General features: G+C 43.6%; 1 protein-coding gene across 1 annotated transcript in view; it reads right to left on the reverse strand.

Moving 5' to 3' along the window:
• Positions 1 to 16,494, reverse strand: part of MDGA2 (MAM domain containing glycosylphosphatidylinositol anchor 2) — a 332,178-nt gene that overhangs the window by 124,515 nt on the left and 191,169 nt on the right. The window contains exon 7 of the mRNA XM_065635574.1: positions 14,488 to 14,757. Within this exon, the coding sequence (XP_065491646.1) occupies positions 14,488 to 14,757 (270 nt within the window). The remainder of the gene's footprint in view (positions 1 to 14,487; positions 14,758 to 16,494) is intronic.

A 16,494-nucleotide genomic window follows, 5' to 3' on the forward strand; every position in this document is an offset into this window, starting at 1 on the left:
AAAATAGCAGCAAATGTGAAAATAAGGCTGTAACTGCACTTTGAGACTCAGGAAAGTGCCAGCCTTTCTCCAAAGAGGCCCCAAAGTACTATGATGTGATCAAATAAACAAAGATGAACCAGTTTTCATCCTCAAACTCCTCACAAAACTGTCTTTGCCCTCCTCATTAATTGCAGTTCAAAGTAACGAAAACGCGTTTCAGTATCTCAACCAAGGTCTGTTTGCATTTATCAGGTTAAGTCGTTACCTTCCCACACCCACCCGATCGACCCAAAATGCTCCTTTAATGCATCAAAACATTCATATCTCACAAATGCACATTCTGTGACACCTGAATGGCATCAAACGCCACAAGCGAATCCATTAGCTGCTGCACTAGTTGCAGGCTTTGACATAACAACTACTGGCCGCTGGCTGGTTCCTGAGCTGACGCAGGACACTGGGGAACGCTCAGCATCGTCTTCGCTGATGTTTGCGTCTGCATGCAGCCCGTGGCAACAGCAATATTAAGTAGCAGAACTGTGCAAATTACTGATTTCAACCTTCACTGAGCAGCTGGATGCCACATAAGGTCCGACCTCCGCAACCTCACCACAAGTGGCTTCTACTAATTTTCATTGTTGCCCTTCCCATTCGGCGAAGGCGCGCGAGCGATTTTGTTTTAACCTGTTCCCAGTGAACAAGAATGTCATCTGATAACCGGCCAAGTAGATGTAAAGACCTGCACTTGTCTTGCAGTACCACGAGTACATTTCGGGGGTTTGGTGGGCTCAGCACCCAGCACGCCACTTGTTTCTGGGCACCCAGAACTGGTATTTTGTCAAGTAAGTGCCAACAGCTTCAGCTCCACATCCAGCTCGCCTCCAAAACTGTTGGGGTTCTGTGTTTCAGCTGCATCCCCTGGGTCAGGCAAGGCAGTGACCCCTTCCTAGTGCTCAGATGTCACCCACCTCTAATGTTTCCTTCTCACATGCATGAAAAAGAATTTGTGCTAATTGGAAAGATTCTTAATTTTATTTTTAAGGCCAAGAAATGGCAAGGAAGAGACCAAAGATCTGATCTAAAGTTCGCCAGAGTGAATGACAGTCCTTCCATGGCTTCTGTGTGCTTTGGATTAAGCCCTTTGCCTTGATTTCTGTTTCACATCAAAGGATAAAAAGACAGAAAGCACCGCGGGAACGGCTTGCTTGAAAAGCGAGCTGCAAAACCCATCTTCATTCTCTAGAAACTCCAGTCTGTTAATCCAGACATCGGCTGCTTGCTTTAAAAGACTGAGAAGCAACTCTCCACATTACTACTGTGATCTTTGTCCCTGAAGATGATTACTGGGGTGATTCATTGGTCCTTCAGAGAGAGATATACGGCAGGTGGTGGGGAAAGAAAGTCAACTCTTATCACCAGCTCCTGCTTCAATCACACCAGGTCCCCCATCTCCTCAGAGCCTTCCGGATGGGAAAAGTAATCCCGCTTTCACACAACCGCAATTCAAAAGATTCACAGCCTTACAACAAAGATCTTAGATAGTTGCTAAAAGACTTGTAAAATGTATTAATAAACCTAAACCTTTTTCCTAATCTGCTGGGACACCTTGAGAAGCCAACGGTGCTGCTCAGACTCGCAGCCTTTGCTGCTTCCCAGATTTTGTGGAGGGAAATAAAAACTCAACTTCCTTCCCATCGAGGAGCAATTCAGGGATTTTGCTTGTCCCAGACGCAGCTCACCTCTGCCTGGCCAGGTTTAAGGAACCAGCTGTGTAATATAAATAAATACAGCAGTCGGTTAAATACACAAGTTCGACATACAGAATGGATGTATCTAATACATGTGGTGCAAGCAACTGGGTCTGGTTTGGTGGATTCCATGAGTAACACATGATCTTTATTAAATCGTAAGTATCCCATCCCTGAGAAATAAGGAATAAACAAAATTACTTCATTCACTGTCATTAAAGGCACACAAAAACGTATAGAAGTACATCGAGTGACGTTTTACTGCAGGAATTCTGAATTATTCACGTTCCCCTAAAATAACCTGTTTCAAACGTAAAACAGCAGAGAAAAAGCCACATTTCAACTTACCTCATTACTCTGATATGTCATTTCTGTGACTTGAGCTTTGCTGCATTACAACAATACATGTAACTAATTGCAAAGCGATCGCAAACTTGGACTAATATGCAGAATGTATGAAACAAAGGAATCTGCTCCAGTACCGCCCCTTGGAAACTGCAGTGCGGTCCATATTGTCTGGTTCATTTATTTTTATGTCAAAGCCCAGCATAACTGGATCTCTACTAAATTAATGTCTCCCACTGAAGAAAGAATCATGGAAATCCCTCTCTGATGTTTCTTTCTCCATTAACACGTCTACCTCTATCAAATCAACAGAAGCAAAACAAAGTTCCCATCATAAACTCCAAAGAAACACTAAGTCTTTGTTTATTTTGGCCATGAGCAACAAAGCTGCATTGCCTTTGATATTCTACAGGATATTGCCTTAAACTATATTATCAAACAGCTAAGCTGAGTAGAGAAAACTAAAGAATTGTCCAAAATATCTTTCTAACTGGTGAATACCACAGTGTGATCTGTTAAACTTCATTCTGCTACATTATAATACGTTTTGACATTATTTTGTCTATAAGGAACACTGAAACCTCAAGTTTGCTTTTGCCAACCAACAAAACATTTGAAAGAAAAATAACGAAAAGGAAATAATTCGGTATTACAGTCTTCTGGCCCAATTCTAAAGCAGAAGAGCAAAACCGTACTCCCCACAACAAAGTTTGCAGATACCAGCTCTCCATGATGAAAGTTTATCTGGATTGGGACATCTGAACAGTTTGCACATCAATTCTGGACACAGACAGAACTGTTCTGTAGAAAATAACTTCTGCTCCTTCGTGATAAATGATTATTATCCATCACGTTCAGCATTGTTATGAACACGGAACCATGTATGGAAAATTTCAATAACAAGCAGGAGGTCACAGTTACAAACTGATTTTTTGAGGCCACACCACTCTGCTGTGAACATCACGGCCACATCTGAGCTTCACGTCCAAACGTACCCGAGATCCAGCCAGGACATGTGCTTCATGCCAGGGGTGGAAAATTTTGCTTCAGTGAAACCGGATCTCAGGATGTGTTGGTGGGTTTGAGTTTGGAGCGGGGAGTGACTCGTGGGTGATAAAGAAGAGGAAGCTTTACTGATGGGATGCAGTTGTTGAATGGTTGGATAAAAACTCCGGCTCCAGCTGGTGCTTTGAGAAGTGAATTTTCCAAACAGCAAGAGAAATAATACTTATGGATTTGAGGAAATCATATACACAGAAGGAAAAAAAATAAAACGTCCAAATACTAAGTTACTTAAAGAAGATACATTTCAAAAAGGCTAAAATATATGGTTAAATGCCCATACATCTGCTGGTCACTAATTAAAATAACAGATGAGGAAAAGAAAAGCTGCAGTTGACAGTTCCATCTGCTTTTCCTCATTGTCCCCGTGTACTGAGCACTTCTAATTAGACAGCACACCGGCAGCCTGGGGTGCCTGAGCTCTTCCCTCTGCGTATCCCAAGGTTTCTCAAAGTCCTTCTGTCTCCTCCTTCCACTTCTCACTTTTGATTTTTTGTGCTATTCTAACACGCAGCTACTATAATCAGAGCGTTTGTGGGGTTTTTGATCAAAGAGTGATTGCGAGGCAACAGACGCCTCTTTGCATCCAGCTTGCGCTCTTTGTCTCTGAACAACCTTGAGAACCATCCTGCACCACAGGTCACAAGAAGCCATCCTGGGGTGTTCAAACTGGGTCTCAAATAATTAGTCATGGTAGCTACGGTCTGCAGGGTTTGCAGATCCACCACACAGACCAAACCAGGGCACGTTTCCGTGTCTTTCAGTAAGAACAGTCACCCTCCCTGGTTATTCTTGAAACCAAACAAAGCAATAAACTCCCCAGAAAACCAAAATTGTGGAAATCCACCAATACGTGCTTTGTCTTCCAGCCAGTTCATAGGACCTAGAAACTCCTAGAGTGACCACCTTGTGTCCAGCCACGGGCTTCACCTTTTTCTCTTACAGGAAAACTGAACTAGTTGAGAAGAAAGTGGATGGGACAGATCCCTCAACATCTGCATAGCCCACAGCACTTTTGGAATTAAATCCTCAAAGTCTTGCCAGCTTGCCTACACAGCAGTTGCATCTATTTTGTTCTCTGTTATTCAGATTAATTCTTGGCTGGTAGGGACCACCAGGTCTGCCAAGGTCAACATCATACTGTTGTTTTATTTCTCCTCTAGCAGGGAAATCTCACTTACTTCATGGCTCATCTCTATAACCCTGTAACTGCTTGGTCCACTGCTGAGTTAAGGAAACTTTCTTCTGAAAGCTGGTCTGCACATTTTGCTCAGAATTAAAAAATCAGTCCAACATCAAATAAACCACCCATGAGCTCTGCACAGAGCTAGCTTCACCTCCATTAGCAGCAAATAATACTATTTGATGTTTTCACATAAGAGAACTCTTTCCAGCAGAAAACACACCCACCGAGCAAGCAGGCAGGGGGCTCCTTGTTTGGGTCATAAGGAAAACATTAAAAAATAGCACGACTACATCAACATCCACGGAGCTTTTAGGGAGAATGCACCAACATTGATCACCCTCCAAATTCAAATTTCTTAAATAGGGTATTTAGGACTCTGCAGGATAATGGTGACAAAATTGTGCTGCCTGAGTGTTCCCTATAGTCACCTTTCTATCCAAAGACAGACTTGAAGTCTTGCTAAAAAAAAGACACATATTCTCAGCATTTTACCAACAGTTCATTTTGCTTCTGTCAACACGGTTTTAGTTTAAAGTTTTTTTAAAAACCTTCACTGTCAGTAGCTATCAGAACAATTAAGTTGTCAAGCATCTTCTACTAGAGTATCTCCAAACTTTTTTTAATATCGAGTAATTATTTGGCACTTACAAGACCAGATGCATTCACATTTTCAATTTAAATGCAAATACTGTGGAGAGATTTCAGGTTTTGTCTCTATTTTTATAAATGCTGCTAATTTTTAAAAGAAAATGATTTATTATTCCAGAGATGCCATGTGGCAGGTGTCTGTTTTCACATGTGCTCTAGTTAATTAGCTTCTATTTCTTTAACTGCTTTCCTTTTGAAGAAAGGGGCGGGGTATACTTCTTTGTAATGAAGATTTCAGTTTACAAGTTACTTGGTGTAGGATCCATTAAATAGATGAAGCTGAGATCAAAGTAGGTGAAACACAGCATGGTTTCTCTTTTAACTGCTTCAGACATAAATAGTCAAGAGAGAAGAAAATGATGACAAGGAAGAGAAGAAGAAGATGAGGCGAAGAGGAGAAGAAAAGAAGAGGAATTCAGGTGGGAATTCGAAATATTGAGGTGGGAATGGAACTCGGGACATTTCCAGACCAATCTCCTGCTCCAAGCAGGGCATGAGCTGAGCTCAGCCCAGGTTGTCTAGGGCTTGGAAACCTCCAGGATGGAGACGTTGCCCAACCTTCTGCCTGTGGTTGCCTCCTTGTGAAAACCAGAGTTGTCCCAATGGTGTCACTCCAGTATAAAGCTGCTCTGGGGACAAAAACTGGAGTGTCCTACACCATGGACCAGCCCCAGCTGCCAGCTGCGTTCATCCTGGATTTTCAGCAGATGCAGGTAAGGATTCAAACACATCAATGTGGGTACACGAGGGTGAAATAGCAAAAAAAACCAAAAAACCAAAAAAACACAAAGGCTGACTAATATGTGGTGAAAAATTGACAGCTAGCATTTAGTACTTTCTGAAACCCCCAAACAGAAAAAAAAGAGAAAAAAAACCCCAAACCATTTCCTATGCTACAAAATCCCCAGCTTGCCAAGAGAATGTACCAATGTAATCCCGGGCAAACCCGTGGGCTTGGGGCTGCCCATCCACAGGCAAACGGGAACTTCACAAGTCTCCTCACAAGCCAGACAAGAACTGGGATATAAATTAAACAATTCAGGGAAGCTGACACACGCCCCGGTGGGCTGTGCACTTGCCAAACAGATTATAAATCCTCTGAACATTACAGCTGGGTGTTTTCCAGGGCCGATGCCTTTATCAAGTTTAATTCTTGTGCCAAAGCTGTCCAAAAAAAAAAAAAAACCAACCGAAAAAACCCCAACAAAAATCCTTGCTGAATTTTCCTGGATGCCCAAAAGTAATACATTGTAAATCTTCACTCTTCTCTTTGCCCACACACTGCAAATTAAACTCAGCACTTGCCTTTCTTCCAAAACCCAGAGCAAACCAGCAAACCCCCCGTTTCCACGGTTTCCACACCAAATTGTCCCCGTCTTCTGCTTCTTGTGTGGCTCCAGAGCTTTACTCAACTGCAGGATTTCATTAGAGTCTGGATTTGTTCCAACATGGGATGCATTTCCCTTCAACACTTTGTTTTTATTCCACAGTTCAATGTCTCAAAAATTAATCAGGATCCAACAAAACTTTCCAAAATGATTTGTTGGACTGGGCAGAGACCAACCAATCTCATTCGCAGTTGCCTGATGTAATACAAGTACGCACCTTAAAACACATTTCAAGGTCAAAGTATCTTGGTAACATCAGAACAAAACATTGTGCACTGTTCTTCCTCTTCTCTTCCTCTCTCTTCAGGATAAGACAAAATTTTGAAAAACTCATTTTTTTCGGTCAAAATGATAATGTTGTTAAGACTACACACACCTCATCATGTATTAATCAGCCAAGGTCTAACAGAATATTAAACTATTACATCGCACCCCTGAAAAAAAAAATATCATGCATTATTAGTTAATAATTGTTAGCCAACCAACAGCAAAGAAAACTTTTTTCCCTGCCCTCGGTGAAGAAAAATGTGGCTACCTGAAGCAGCCGCACTGCCAGGGTCAGAAGGAGACAGATCAAATGCAAACCATCTCCTGAAATCCCTTCTGAGATATCCTTGTGGTATGTGCTGCCAAACAGGCACCACAGGGTGCATTGTGGAGCAACAAACCTATTTAAAAAAAATAAAATTTCTGTACACAAAAAATTCTGGGAAGTCCTAATGAAAGGGCAGAAGAATCAATAAACCATCTACATTTTTATATGGAACCATTTTATGAACTCATCTGTGATACACCCTAGCCTGGGAGAGAGCCCACATGCCCGAGACTGCTCTTGCAGATAATAAAAATAAATGGACTTATTAAACTCTGAAGCTCAACTTTTTTACACATTCATTCTCAGAGCTGTAAACTTTTAGGATAGTGCACTAGTGACTTGTCATTGTAGCAACATGCTGCAAGATCAGGTTTTCCAGGCTAAAACCTGTCTCATTGAAATCTCACTCACAGAGTGCATGTGTTGGTGAAAAAATCACATTTGGCTGGTATTATTTTTTTGGAGTAAAGTGTCCTCATGCTCAAAAAGCCAAGTAAATTGCTTAAGATTGAGAAATTGTTCCCCAGATCCAACCTCAGCCTCCCCTGGCGCAACTTGAGGCCGTTTCCTCTGGTCCTGGCGCTTGTTCCTGGGGAGCAGAGCCCGACCCCCCCTGGCTCCAAGCTCCTTTCAGGCAGGTCAGAGATCAGAAGGTCTCCCCTCAGCTCCTGTTCTCCAGCTGAACCCCCAGCTCCCTCAGCCGCTCCCATCACCCTTGTGCTCCAGCCCCTCACCAGCTCCGTTCCCTTCTCTCAACTCGCTCCAGCACCTCAAGGCCTTTCCTGAAGTGAGGGGCCCAAAACCGAACACTGAAGAGCTGGGAGGGTGCTGGAAGAAAACTATCAAAACTGCAGGTGGAGCTGGTCATAAAAGAGATGAGATGAAACGAATGCCTGGGGGATAAAGACACCTGGATTTGATGACCCGGAAAGGCCCTTCCAGTGCTATTCTGGAATATGAATTTCACAACCTTGGCACTTTGATGAAATCCCTCTTGCTTTCTAGTCTGCCCCAAGGACAGCACAACCATCGATGGCTGCTGAAGCCCAGCATGGGCGCTGCTGCGGTTCCACCCTACTGGACCATCCCACGGACCTCATCCCTGTTGGTGACCTACAGCCCCGCAGCCCCCACGCAACGCGGCTCCAGGCGCCCGCACGGTCCCTCATAAGGACGTCAACGGTGGTCACCACTTGTGCGTGGTCTAGTAATGTCTGTTTTATGCATATGGATACTTGCCAAGGCCTTCGGCGTTCTCCAGCCATGAGGAAAACACTAGTATCATCAGTCTGCTGTGAGACCTTCCCAGAATCACACAGAATCCCAGAATGTCATGCATCGGAAGGGACCTCGGAAGCTCACCCAGTGCAATCCCCCGCCGGAGCAGGAACACCCAGGTGAGGTTACACAGAAGGTGTCCAGGCGGGTTGGAATGTCTGCAGAGAAGGAGACTCCACAACCCCCCTGGGCAGCCTGTTCCAGTGTTCCGTCACCCTCACTGAGAAGAAGTTTCTTCTCAAATTTAAGTGGAACCTCTTGTGTTCCAGCTTGAACCCATTACCCCTTGTCTTACTGTTGGTTGTCACCGAGAAGAGCCTGGCTCCATCCTTGTGACACCCACCCTTTATATATTTGTAAATATTGATGAGGTCACCCCTCAGTCTCCTCTTCTCCAAGCTCCAGAGCCCCAGCTCCTCAGCCTTTCCTCACACGGGAGATGCTCCACTCCCTCCAGCATCTTCGTGGCTGCGCTGGACTCTCTCCAGCACAACACAGAAGGGGAAAAAAATGAAGGGGAAAAAAGGTCCTTCTGCTCGTTGCACAGAAAACTCAACATTTTAGGCTTGGAGTCGGCATCCCCAACCAGCGCTCCACTGTCACAGGTGATGCCAGCAAACCATCACGCGCGTCAGGCGGACACCGGCCAGCATCCAGCTGCACAACTGCCAAGGTGACCCACCAGGTGGCAACTGTCACCGGGGCCACTAAAACCCAATTTCCAACTCTTGGATAAAACTTGTGGGCCTTGCATCTGTTCTGGCACTTCAAGAGACGCGAGCAGGGCTGCTGATGTACAACCAGACACTTGTTTTTATCCCTTATATCATCCAGCTGCTCTAAACCAATTGGGGAAATTTCTAAAGAAAAAGCTCTGGGATAAACAGCCATTGCAGGAAAGCAGAAGGGTAAGCAGGTGTGTGAGAACGGACGTCAGTAATACCAGATTACAGGATTTTTTTTTAAAATCTATCACGAAAGCAATAGAAATTTCATTTATTTCACAATCTGCGTCTTTTTTTTTTAATCTTCTTTTTAGTAATCACTACTACACAGTTCACATGCATTTTTAAAGGCATAATGGAATAGGTACTTCCGGCAATCTCAGCCTTAAAATGCATTTCCCCAGAGTGCTTTTTGTTCAGCAAAAGCTTTTGTGCTGATGTTGAGCACAGGTCATTTAAAATTATTATTTTTTATTTAAACTGACAGGGAATCCCGCCCCTTTGAAAAATTAACTCCAGACATTACTTTTCTGCTTCACAGAAGGGAAAAGTCACACAGTCGGAGTCAATTGCCATTAAAAAAAAACCCATTGCAGTTACAATGGAAGAGACAAAGGGATCTCTTTAAAGCAGGTAATGGGAGAATCTGCTGATGAGGCAACAAACCTGAGCTGGCGCACGCTGACACCCTTCCAAATCATTTCGGTGCTCTGTACTTTAAGACCTGTAAGACAATTCTCTGGCTCTACCTGTTTCCCCATCTGATGCACAGGTGTCCTTCAAAGATGCTACCCAGCATTTTTTGCTCTCTTGTTGGATGGAGGTGACACCTTACATCCTTCATCATTAAAAGTCTTTAATTTTTCATTGACATACTGGTAGCTACAGCAAGATTTTATTTTCATTTTCCCCTTTGCAGTGTCTTTGGAGTATTTGTTCTTCCATGCTCTCATAATTCTGAGTATCCAGTTCGAGTCATGTTTGAAAATGTATAATTTTTCAGAAGCTGCAGACGTGATTATCTTGATTCCTGCCTCTTTTGACACTTCCAATTGTCACCCAAATCTGTACAGTAGTGTGATGATCATGCTTTTATGTAGTATTTTAAGGATTACAAGGCCAAAATTACCATTTCTCTAAGGCCTTTTGCTTTAAAGGAGTAAAATAACCTCCAACAGCAAAGTCTAACAGATCCTCAGGCTAGAAGAGTTTCCTGGGACGCGGGGTAAGCTGGATGTTCAGGGCCCATGCCAGACCAAGGTGAGGAACCGAGCCTGGGGTCACATCACGGGTGACATCTCTACCTACCAAGGTCCGGCCAACAAGGCGAAGTCCTCCCTGCATAGCTGGGCATGAGTGGGACACGAAGAAGTGTCCGTATCACCATGTATGTTGGCCCAAGGGCTGTAAGTGAACAACGTTCTAATTTTAACTAATGCAATATCCATAGGAAGACTGATTATCATTTACCCCCTTGTTGAGACTGACAGAGGTATATGGTGACAAATTCATGATGAAAGCAAATTAACAGAAATATTTTGGGTGGGAAAGAACTTTGAAACAAGTGCAACGGATTTCCCCCATCCTGGCTTTCATGACAAATGATTTCCATCGCATCAGAACATTTTTTTTCTCTCCCATAGAAAAGTCAGAAAACCAGAACATCCTTCAAGCAAGCTCAGCAAAAAATACACACATCAGGTATGGGGATTGTTTTTCTTTTGTTTTAAGAGAAGGAGAAAAGAATCAAATTTTTTCAAGAGGAGTCAAGATTCCCTTAGAGTGTCCTCTACTTTCTAATGGTTTTGTCTAGAAATACATTCTGGGAAGCTGATCTAATCATCAGTCTGAGAGCAGGACGCGAAGACGCCACTGATGAGAACGCCCAGCAATACTCAAATGCCAGCAGACTTGCAATCATTTAAAGAACTCATTAATCTAAAGAAAATACTTAGAAAGAAACTTTCGTAATTAGAATTGGTGAGCAGTCAGCTTTGCTGAAATAAAAGAGAATTTCTTCTTTCTCTGGTTTGACCCAAGACACCTTGATGGATGACAATGCCTTTGATGGAATGAAATATTTTGCAATAACTTTGGGTACAGTTAACACGATAACGGCATTCTTTAAAATGGATTTATTTCACAAACTTTCACTAAAATCTCAACAGGTAAGCAGCACACAGTTGCTGATTCGCCTCTGGTGAGCTCCTGTTCAAAACAAATGGAGGAAATAAAAGATATTGCATTACATCTGCGCCTCTTAAGGAACCGCATCATGGTACCCAAAACAATTTCTCTCTATCATCCCAGCAAAACTTTTCATCAATATCATCTCACAGCCGAAAGAGAAAGGCACTAACACAACAGAATGGAGGCAAAGGGAGCAGAGTTTGCAGCTCACAACTTGCTTAAGGAAGGAGTATCTCTGAAAGACATTGCTTTATCTGAAATGTTAATTAACTGCGTAAGGAGGCAGCAGGTGAGGGAGTCTCGTCCCTCGGCAGCTGTGTGCAACTCCTCTTGTTTTGCAAATGATCCATGTTCATCCAAACCAATGGGCAAGCACTCAGCTTGTTTTTGTTGAAAGGATTTACAATTGTTTTTAAGTTATACAGGCCAAAAGAGAGAAAAAAAAAATTAAAGACTGCTATGACTAAATGGGTTCCTCTCTGCAATGGCGGCTTTAGTGTGTTTTTTTCTGTTAAGAACAACCATCTTCCATACCAATGCTCACTGGAAGGGGAGGAGATCAAGTAACAGCAGAAGAACAGAGAACATATTAAATGCTTAAACATATTTGGAAGCTTCCAGATACATCTTGGGAGCTGACAAATGGAAAGCAACACCCTGAGACCTTGAGGGGCACCCGCAATCCCACCGCTCCTTCGGCAGCACGTGGCCATCGCAGAAACTACAACAGTTATTTACAACCTGCAGAAGCGGAGAACGCCTATTACTAGTTATTTACACCCTGCAGAGGCAGAGAACTCACATTACACAGCACTTCCACATGGGCACATTTTGCACCATCTCTCAGGTGACACAAATATTCTCCCAAGCCGTGATATCTGGTCATCTTGCCGTTTCTCTATATTTATCCGCATTTTTTAAGGGTCTCGGAAAAGACGGATAGAGGAGCACAGAGCTGACCTGAATACACCTGCATGTCAAGTCAATGCCTGAATCTGCTCTTTAAACACAGCCTCATCTCTTGCCTCTACTGCTTCCTGATCCACATAATTTCTGACTTTCAAGAAAAAATAAATTACTTTTGTTACTCATTTACTTACTTCTGTTTCTATTTGAGGACGCTCTCTCGTTTTGCATTTTATTTTTTAAATTATTTTTAAATGCATGGTGGCCATATGGCATCATTCACCACGAGTTCAAAGTCAGGTGTGGTGGGTAGTCAGAAAGATGGGAAAATGCCCAGGGAAAAAAAAAATATCAAGAGTTGCTGAAGGTAAGGCAGCATCCATGGAATCATGCACGTACAATAAAGGCATGTTTAGATAAATGCACAGTGAAATTTAGTGAATTTTAAATGGAACCAATTTCATCTGAGTCCTGATGATGCTTTGAAACAACTTTACATTCCTGTCTGGGTAAAATTAGAGGATTATTGTCTAATCCTGGGACTGGTAGTCTGCCTGCCAGAAGACGCGAAATGCGTTTACCAAATGCTTCTCCTGCAAGGCTTAGATGCTATTTCAGGTAAATACCGTTTTCTCCTCAGCTGCTGTGTGAAAATCCTGGTACACAACAACAAAAAAAGAGATGAAACAGAGAGAAACAACAAGCTACAGGCAACACACTAAAAAATACATATGCAAAGTAAAATCAAAACTCTGATACAAATTTCTCTAATATTTCCCTCCTACACTCACCATCAATTTAGTAGAGATAAATCAACCAAGACTGAACAAAGATTTTTTTTTTTTTCCCTAAAAGACAGTTCTTCCCCTTTAACAGAAATAATAAGGGGAAAATCCTAGCAGGTAGCAATGCACAGGGGCTAGAAGAGAGCGGTGCTTCGATTATTTAATGGATTACTACTCATCGTGGTCCCTTCTCAGAATTAACAGGGCCACACAGCAGAGAACAGAAAAAGAAAAAATTCACCTCAAATGCTTTAATGATATTTTGTTGAACATCTTGCAGCTCCTAGGCATCTCATAGACACGGTCTTCTATAAATAAAAATGTGAGGGCATATTATTATGCTATGACTCATGAAATTTGTATCTGCAGGGAGTGAGGGACTCTGGCGTTTCCTCTGGGCTCTCCGGTGCTGTCTGCCGGGTCAATTAAAATACTGAGATTTCTTTTCACACAAAGACTGTCTTTTCCGTTTGCTTATTCCGAGCGTGTGTTTCACTCACATCTCCCCTTCACCACCTCATCACCATTGTAAATCACAGCAAATTAAAGTCGATATGATGTTCCTGAAACAAGACTGCTTTTGCCTCTTGACAACAGAACCCCTAAGTCAAATGTCGAAAATTCAAATGGAAACACGGTATTACAAATAAATCTGGGGACGTCTCCTGATAAACTTCTGCAGACCTAGGCTGACGCAATGTTCCCTCCCTGACCCCCAGCACAGAAATAGCTTCTAATTCCTCATCCTGCTGAAGAGTGTGATATGTTGGGCAATAAGAAGTGAACAGGGGTTATGGCTCTCATAAAATATTCACACCACTGGCTCCTTATACAGCAGTTTCTCCTGAGTATGATTAATCACATGCTATTATTTAAGTTCCTATAAAATGAGAGCTTATGTTTCACTACCATTCAGAGATTAGATTATGGAAAATTAGTTTCAGATGAACTGTTTAGTTCAGGTAGATTAATCCACTCTGATGATGCCTATCAGGCAATCGAACTCCTTCTCCAAACCAACCGCCCATGTCCCTGGGGTTATCCAGAACATGATAAACAACCAGGGGAGAGTTTCCCTCCACCTGGCAGTAATTGTTCTGCAAGTACTCTTCTCTTTTATCTCAAACAGACATTTATCCCACTATTCAGTATAATTAAAGCATAAGTACTAATCTAAAGCTCCTACCCAGGGAGCAAGTCGTCTGATGGCAGCAGATTCACAGTGTGCACAACAACCTTTATTTCAATAACACGTTCAGCCGATGAGGAGGAAGATGAAGGTGAAGTAGGTAATGACATCTCCAGGAGCTTGGGATGCATTTGCTGCCAAGACAGCATGTCACAGGCAATGTCCAGAAAAGACGGTGTCCTTTGGAGATCATTTGTCCCCGGTTTGGATGGGAGAGCTGCTGCATCTTCACAATACAAAGGGGCACCACGCCACTCATGTTCCACCTAAGGGGTTTGAGCCAAGCGCAAGAGCCACTGGCTATTTGAAACCAGCACTAATTCAACTCATACCTTATTAGAGATTACCAGAAATATGTTTGGAAACATAGGACACCGCTATGTGAACATTGCTACCCTGTCAGATTAGGATTGAATTCACCTTCCAAAGTAAAGGCCACTAGTTGGCCAGCTCGGCTTACCTCTTACAATGATGTTGGTGGACTTTTTTGCAGGATTTCCAACGTTGTTGTTGGCGATGCAACTGTAGGTGCCAGCATCTTCTGCTGTGATGGCAGGGATGGTTAAAGTGCCGCCGTTCAGGACTGTCTTCTCGGGCAGGACGCCGGCAGACCTCACCCAGGTCAGGCTGGGGGCTGGCTCCCCTCCCGTCGTCACACAGACCAAGGTGATCGCTTCTCCAGGGTTCACCACTATCGGGTCATCCACAAGAAGCTTAATTGAAGGGGATGCTGCAAAACACAAGAGGAAGAGAAAGGTGTAGCGGGGCTATGTCTGTGGTATTGCCCAGTCCCAACCAGCAAACTGAGATGAGCAAAGGCACTTCAGCTACAACGCTCTTTGCACAACTACGTGCCCTCTGAGAAGGGTGCTCCCCATCCTGATGCTTCCCCTGACACCACATTTCTCACCCTGCTCAGTCATTGAATCACAGGATGGTTTGGGCTGAAGTGACCTTCCCAGCTCTCCCAGTGCCCCCCTGCCACGAGCAGGGACATCTGCACCAGCTCAGGTTGCTCAGAGCCCCGTCCAGCCTGGCCTGGGATGTCTCCAGGGATGGTTCAGCCACCACCTCTCTGGCCAACCTGGGACAGGCTCTCACCACCCTCAGGACCAACAATTCCTTCCTCGTGTCCAGCCTGAATCTCCCTCCTTCAGTTTAAAACCATCACCCCTTGTCTTATCGCAACAGGCCCTGCTCAAAAGTCCGTCCCCATCTTTCTTATTGGCCCCTTTTAAGTCCAGAAAGGCCACAGTAAGGTCTCCCTGGAGCTTCTCTTCTCCAGGCTGAACATCCCAACTCTCTCGCCTCTCATCACCTCTCACCTTGCTGTCAAACTGCAGATGAGGATTTACATATGGACAACCCCGCGGCTGTGCTGGGGAAGTAACATATAATGTATGGGACACGTGCCATCACGCTGGTTTTTAAACCCTGGAAGAAAGGAATTAGTAACGATCTCCTTATTTGGCACGGAAAGCATGTTGTTCTCTTCAAGTCAGATCCTACCCTTTGAAAACCAGCCCTCTTAATCCACCTGCCTCCCCAATGAACTCCTTGGGACTTGGCTGCCAACTGAGTTGAATTTGTAGAGTTTGAGTTGGGTCTGTTGAATCGGGAAGGGTCATCTCCCCTGGGACACCGTCTCCTTGCACAGCGGGACACCGCGGAATCCAGCACAGAGGCTTTTTTCCCTGCACGGGCTGTGCAACCTGCAGCGCTCGGTCCTGGAGCCAGCAGGACCAGGGCTCCAGCTCCCACGGACACACAGGAGACGTGCAGACTTGGGTCCCTATTAATAACAGAATAAGCGAATCCCCATAGAACACCCTATGAGCGTCTGGAGAGGCTTCCTTTGGGCAGGACCACCAAACCAGCTGAGCTACATGGCAGCACAGGCTAATGGGAAGATGATGCTCAAAAAGGAGAAGAAAGTGGTTAAGTTACATTCTCTCTTCTTGCCTCTTCTTTTCCTTGAAATGCTTGCAGAAGACGAGCACCAGAAATGCTCAGTATGAAGGGACAGGGCAGGGCAATTCATTTTAGATGCTGGAATTTAAAATCATAACCTGAGCTGTGACATCCCCTGTCATTTGTGTTGAGGGCTCTGCCCTTGCTGAGTTCAGCCTTTGCTTGAAGGCATACCCTAAACTGCATAAGCAAGAGCCAATATATAAATACATATTACTCGGACAGGAAAAGCTGCAACACTAAATAAACACAGGCATAAAGGTGAAGGATTGAAAGTCTGGGCAAAGAGTGCCAGAAAACCTGACAATTAAAAAAAAAAGGAAATAAAAATGTTACATCCAAAAATGATATCACTCTCCTCATTATTACAGAGATATGCTCTTGTGTGTTCTGCTTTATATATGAATCTTATTTCAATATTAAAGGAATACACACTAATCACTAAAGGCAAATACATGAGTCAACTAGAAAAGACGAGTTTGCTTTATTTGGAGTT

This window comes from Caloenas nicobarica, chromosome 5 (assembly GCF_036013445.1).
Source record: "Caloenas nicobarica isolate bCalNic1 chromosome 5, bCalNic1.hap1, whole genome shotgun sequence".
Taxonomy (NCBI): Eukaryota; Metazoa; Chordata; class Aves; order Columbiformes; family Columbidae; genus Caloenas; species Caloenas nicobarica.